Below are 6,598 nucleotides of genomic sequence, written 5' to 3' on the forward strand. Positions count from 1 at the left end.
CCATCTTTGAAAAGTCTATTCATATTATTTCAAGATACCTGAGAATTTCTTTGAATAACTTAAAAAGAAAAGTAGTGAATATTCTAATTCAACATGTATAATCTTGAACCTAGAGAAACTAAATAAAACACAGTTAAACACATAAAGTTGTTATATTTTGGCCACATTTGTATGAGCTAAGCCACATGTAGATAGAACAGCATTTCAAAGTTAAGAGAGGTAGATGTCAAATACGATCGAATGACAGTGTTATGAGTGTTTTTACATATTGAATTTCTTACTTGTCTTATGTTATTTTTCTGTAATGACTTCATTTAATGCTACAGCCTTACTGTTACATCAGCACAAGAGATGGAGAGATTAGCAAAGCAAGTGCAACTTGAAAAACAGGAACCAGAGCAGCTAGTAAAAACTACTTTTTAAAATACTCTTTGCTGTGTGGAAGGGATAGCTCAATGTAAAAGCACTTGCTTAAACATATGTGAAGTTCTGGATTCAGAATTCAGGGTATTGAGGAGGAAGAGGAAGGGGAGAAACAGGCATCTTGAACATTATTAAAATCAATTTATAGTACTAATGAAATTTTAAATGTTGTTAGCAACTGAAAAACTATAAAACTACCTTTAAATGAAAGGCAGTACTACTATAAATCAATTACTTTTTCTGTTTTAGTTTTCTAATTTGAAATCTTAATTCTCTGAGTAGAGAAAATAAAAAGACATACCTATATGAAGTCCATCTGCATTAATTGGCCACTTTAAGTACCTCTATAAAAACTTACAATGTTACTCCTAAAATGACTATATGAACTTCTTTTAACATTTATTTGCTATATGAGGATTTTTGCTAAATAATATTGAGTTTTTGTTTGTAGTAGAGAATAGTCCATTGTGCAATGAATTAGTAGTTCAAAATCATAGAATCATAATTTTATTTTTTTTAACTTTTTGTCATTGTAGATGGACACAATATCATTTTTTTTCTTTTTTTTATGTGGTGCTGAGGATTAAACCCAGTGCTTCATACATGCGCAAGTGCTCTACTTCTGAGCCACAACCCCAACCCCAAGAAACATGATTTTACGTCAATGCTTCCACAGATGACATTTCTTTAAACAGGGAAAAGAAATGAGAGCATTGAGAAAACTCCTGCATTAGGTAGCAAATTTTTTTGTTGATCTGAATTTCATATAACAAAATAAATCATGTAATTTTATTTTTAACTTTTTTGCTAAAGAATTTCAAGGATACACACAACAGAAAAAGTAGTCTAATGAATTGATGTACAACACACAATCACCCAACTTTAGAATTTGTTAATCCATGTGTAGTATTTGGAAGATAAGAAATTGGAATGTTTGATTTCCATCTGCTCCTAATTCCATGTCCAGTCAAATGAAGGGCAATTTGGAGTAGATGGCTTGGGGTAAGTGTTTACCTGAAAATTTTTAATCTCATGCAGCTTACATGTACTGAAATATCCTTGAATAATTTAAATCTACTTAGTGACTCAGGAGGCTGAGGCAGGAGGATTGTGAGTTCAAAGCCATCCTCAGCAATTTAGCGAGGCACTAAGCAACTCAGTGAGACCCTGTCTCTAGCAAAATACAAAATAGGGCAAGGCATGTAACTCAGTGGTTGAGTGCTCCTGAGATGAATCCCTGGTACCTGCCTCGCCCCACCAAAAAAGAAAAAGAAAAATCTTACCCACATGAATCTGAAAGAGTCAACATAATTATTTTTCTTTTCCCTTTAGGAATGTGCATAATACCAAAGATGTACATTTATGTGGGAATGATCTAAGTGATAAAGCACATAGTCAAAATTCTCATTTTATTCTTGGAAACTCATTTGAAATAGTATGATATATGGAAAGAATATTGACAGAGGTGTTAAAATGTTCATTGACTATGTGAACTTTTCTGTGTTTAATTTTTTATCTTTGAAAGTAATTGTAACTAATTTATTATTGTTGTCAAATAAAGTGATAATATATATAATATACCTGGCATAAAGTATTTACTAAGTAAATGCTTATTATCCTTAACTCTAGAGAATAGACATTTCTACTTCTAAACTTGTAATCCCACATTCAGGTTTTTAAACATTACATTCTCAATGAATGCTATTTTAAAAATTGACTAGAAATGCATTTGCCTAATTAAATTGGGATATACATTTGAGACCAGCTATACCTGTGGTTACAAACTATACAGCAGTTATAAAATATTCTTTTGTTAAAGACATGAAAAATGTGTGATAATAATACTTTCTATAAATCTTATTCATCAAATATATTAAATGCTATGAAAGAAGTTCTCTCTTGGAGGTTTATATTCAAATCTCTATTATTTGAAACTATATTTATTTGTGTGTGAAAAAAATAATAATAAGACATTTAATCTGCAGTGTTGTTTAGTTTCTTTTTTTTTTTTTTTTTTTTTTTAAAGGTAAAATAGATCTTTTATTCATTTGTACTTAAATTAGCCAAATGGGTACTGATTTATCAGAATGCGACTAAGTATAAAATATCTTAAGTATCTTTCTACAAATATTAATGAGCAAATTAGGCATTAGAGTAAAATGAGAGTCCAAACAGGTGGAGGAAATCAATGAAGCACATTATGTAGCTTAACCCTTCACTCTTCACCTCAACAACTGCCATTTTTGGTACCAGGGATTGAACCACCCAGGGGAACTCAACCACTAAACCTTATCCCCAGCCCTTTTTATACTTCATTTAAAGACACGGTCTGAGTTGCTTAGGGACTTGATAAGTTGCTGAGGCTAACTTTGAAGTCAGAGTCTTCATGCTCAGCCTCCTGAGCCACTGGGATTATAGTGTGCACCACCATGCCCAGCAACAACCGACTTTTTAATAAGTAAAATCTTCCAGTAGCAGAAAGTGGAACTAACCCTTCTTATACTTCTTTGTACTTTTTACTTCCTATTCTTAAGGTGAAGATTCTATATCCTAAAGACATCCAAACTAGGGGCTGGGGTTGTGGCTCAGTGGAAGAGTGCTTGCCTAGCATGTGTGAGGCACTGGGTTCGATTCTCAGCACCACATATAAATGAATGAATAAAATAAAGGTCCATCAACATCTAAAAATAAAAAAAGATATCCAAACTAGTAATAGTTCTTATCTGTAGCCAGAGACATCTTGTCTGTAGCAAGCAGGGCTATTAAAACTTCTTTAGGCTGGGGCTGGGGCTGGGGCTCAGCGCTAGCGCCCTTGCCTGGGTTCAGTTCTCAGCGCTGCATATAAATAGATAAAATAAAGATCTATCAACAAATATATATATATATATATATATATATATATATATATATATATATATATATACACACACACAAAAAAAAAAAATCTCTTTGAGGGCTGGGATATGGCTCAGTGGTGGAATGTTTTCCTAGCATGCATGAGGCCCTGAGTTTGATCCCCAGAACCATATACACACAAAAACTTGTCTTTGATGAGTCTCTAATCAGACTCAAAATCCTCAAATTGGCACAGTAGCACAATGAGAACCAGGATATCAAGCAGAAAAGTATACAGCTCCAAAGTTAAAAAAAAAAAAAAAAAGAAAAGAAAATCGGGCTGTGGTTGTGGCTCAAGTGGTAGAGTGCTCACCTAGCAAGTGTGAGGCACTGGGTTTGGTCCTCAGCACCACATAAAAATAAAATAAAGATATTGTATCTCCTAAAACTAAAAAATAAATATTAAAAAAATCCTTCAGGGGCTGGGGATGTGGCTCAAGCGGTAGCGCGCTCGCCTGGCTTGTGTGCGGCCCGGGTTCGATCCTCAGTACCATATACAAACAAAGATTTTGTGTCCGCCGAAAACTTAAAAAAAAATAATAATAAATATTAAAATTCTCTCTCTCTCTTTAAAAAAAAAAATCCTTCAAGGAAGGAATTTAGCCACTGCCCAGACCAAAAATGAATCATGTACCCATCCTTACATATTTTCAGACTGCCTGTTAAGAGAGTAATTTAGGAATAAATCCATGGATTGTGGAGTACTAAAATACCTATGGCTTTCACCAGTGAATGCCAAGGTTGTCTCCAAATCACTGGCAGGAAAATTTTGTTGGAACTGCATAGAGGGCTGCAGAGATTCCTCTCCATAGTTGTAGAATGAATTGTTCCAGGCCTGATTGTTCCAGGATTGGGTATACCAGGTCTGAGTATTCCAGGAGTGGTTGCTCCAAGACTAGCTATTCCAAGACTGGCTGCTCCAAGACTGGCTGTTCCAGGTCTGGTTGCTCCAAGTTGGGTTGTTCCAGGTCTGACTGCTCCATGGTGGAAGGTTTCCAGGTGAATTAACCTGGTACCCCTGGTTATAATTAGAGTAGGGGCCTGAATATTCAGTGGGTAGTGAGCCCTGAGTCACACTATTGCTATTCTTTGGCCAGTTGTTTTTCTGCCATCTCTTACATTTCATTCTTTGGTTTTGGAACCAGGTCTTAACCTGTTTGTAGCTAAGGTTCAGATTGCTAGAAAGTTCTTGCATCTGCTGGAGGCTGAGATATTTTTGTTTCTGAAACCTGTCATTTAGTATACACAGCTGAGTCTGAGAAAACACTGTGCGCATCTTCTGTTTCTTGACCTGGATCTTACTGTCTTCCTTCTTTGTTGTGCTTTCCTGTACAGAAGTGGATGGTTTCACTTTGGGACTGGTAGAAGAATCAGGGCTATCCTGAATAAGCAGGTCCATGGAGGATGCAGAGGGAGAGACTGCAGTCTCTGTGAGGGGCATCTCAGCAGATGACATTTGAACAGGTGGATAAATTTCTTCGGGACCATTAATCACAGGTATTGGTGAAAAGACCCTAGAATCAGATGCTTCCAAGCAAGGCAAACTTTGCGGAAAAGCCGGATCCATGCTCATGTTCCTCAAAAAGAGGAAAAAAAAAAAGATAAAAAGAACAAGTCTTTAAAACTTAGGTAAAGACCTAAGAAAATGAAGATCTGCTAAAAAAAAAAATCAAGAAGCCAGAATGAAGCCAGTCTTCGCCTCAGCAGGCAACCCAATCCAGTAGAAGTCTCGGCAACCCAATCCAGTAGAAGTCTCTAGTTTCTTGTTAGTGATATTAAGTACTTTGAGTTCTAAGAGACATCTAACTAACTCTGAATTCTATACAATAAATACTAAAAGTCTCTTCATGAAAATAGTATACTTTTAATAACTGGTAGTAACTTTCGAGAGGCAACATTTTCCCATTCAGTTTAATCTAAAACTATGAAAAAAAATAGGAATCTTATAAACATTGTAATAGAATAGCTTGTTCAGGTAATTAACTTTTTTTTTTCAGGTAATTAACTTTTTAAATATGATCATACACACAAAAACAGTGCTTTCTCTTATGTATCCTAAGACGTTAAGATCATTCTTTGATAGTGATTTATCTTGAATACAAATGCCCATGATATGTTTTAAATTCTTTTAATATCACCTGATAACCACTTTAAGTTTTGAAATCTGCAAGTGTATCAGGCTTTCTCAGTGCTTTGCTAATACGTCCCAACGGTGTGGATATGTAGTAGAAAGCCCGTTTAGAACTGTTAGCTGTCTAATGAAAAGTGGGCTCTATTAAAACATCTGTAGCCATGCCTGAAGATTCAAATTTCTGACTCTTTATTTAAATACTATATAGCAAGGAAGTTAAAAAAGTTCTTTATAATCAAAATGCTTATTACCTTCAAGTTTCTGAGTTCAGGTTTTTCTATATCAAATCTGTTTCTCTCCCTTTTCTCCTTCCTTATGTGATAAACCAGTTTTGCTACCACTGCTGCTTTTGCAACACAGTCGGCTTCAATGTAGTCTTTTCCTTTGTTTACAGAAATTTCTGAATCTCTGACACTCTAAACGTTTAATATTGAATATTAATAAAAACCCTTGTTCACTCACCTCATTAAGATTAGAGGTACTCCTGGAGTTTGAATCCTAAAACGTGAAGCAACTAGGAATACAGCCTTCCTCAATCTGTCATCTTGACTCTATTCTAGAGTTTATTTTTAAAGTAAATAGAATAACTCAGAAGTGGCAGCTTGGTGTAGAAGGGGGCTTTATTGATTTTCAAAGTACCATAATAGTAATTTTACTATTATATATGAGTTCCAAATTTATTATATAAAACATAAAAATTGCTATTTGTATTTATACTAAGAACAAAACAATTATGTACAATTATAATAAGAACATAACAATTATGTACCCTCAAAATAAAACATACTAGTCAAGGCTTACAGAATTAATTTTAGAAGTGACTAAAGTCCTGACCTGAGATAAGGTATTCTAACACCCTCTGTGGACACCTAGAGAAACACTGAAGCAAAGTGGAGTTGCAGACCTGAGGTTGTGGCTCAGTGGTAGAGCATTTGCTGTGAGGCACTGGGTGCAATCCCTAGCACCACATAAAACTAAGTGAACAAAATAAAGGAATTATGTCCATTTACAACTAAAAATTTTAAAAATATATATTAAAAAAGTGGAGTTGCAAGGACCTATATGATACTGGTGCATTGAAACTTGGGAATAGGTTCTTGATTCCCCATATTGAAGATTAAACCACCAAAAGATGTGAAGGCAAGTGTG

At 34.8% G+C, this 6,598-nt stretch overlaps 1 protein-coding gene across 1 annotated transcript; it reads right to left on the reverse strand.

Moving 5' to 3' along the window:
* Positions 1-3,932: 3,932 nt before the first annotated feature.
* LOC124106589 (homeobox protein NANOG-like) lies at positions 3,933-5,029 on the reverse strand. The gene is given in 1 exon segment (XM_046464261.2): positions 3,933-5,029. A coding segment is annotated over 1 exon segment (933 nt). The 5' UTR covers positions 4,892-5,029; the 3' UTR covers positions 3,933-3,958.
* Positions 5,030-6,598: the final 1,569 nt, after the last annotated feature.

The sequence above is a fragment of the Marmota monax genome, unplaced genomic scaffold (assembly GCF_021218885.2).
Source record: "Marmota monax isolate L192 unplaced genomic scaffold, Marmota_monax_Labrador192_F-V1.1 WCK01_AAM20220418_F8-fsc00260, whole genome shotgun sequence".
NCBI classification, from domain to species: domain Eukaryota; kingdom Metazoa; phylum Chordata; class Mammalia; order Rodentia; family Sciuridae; genus Marmota; species Marmota monax.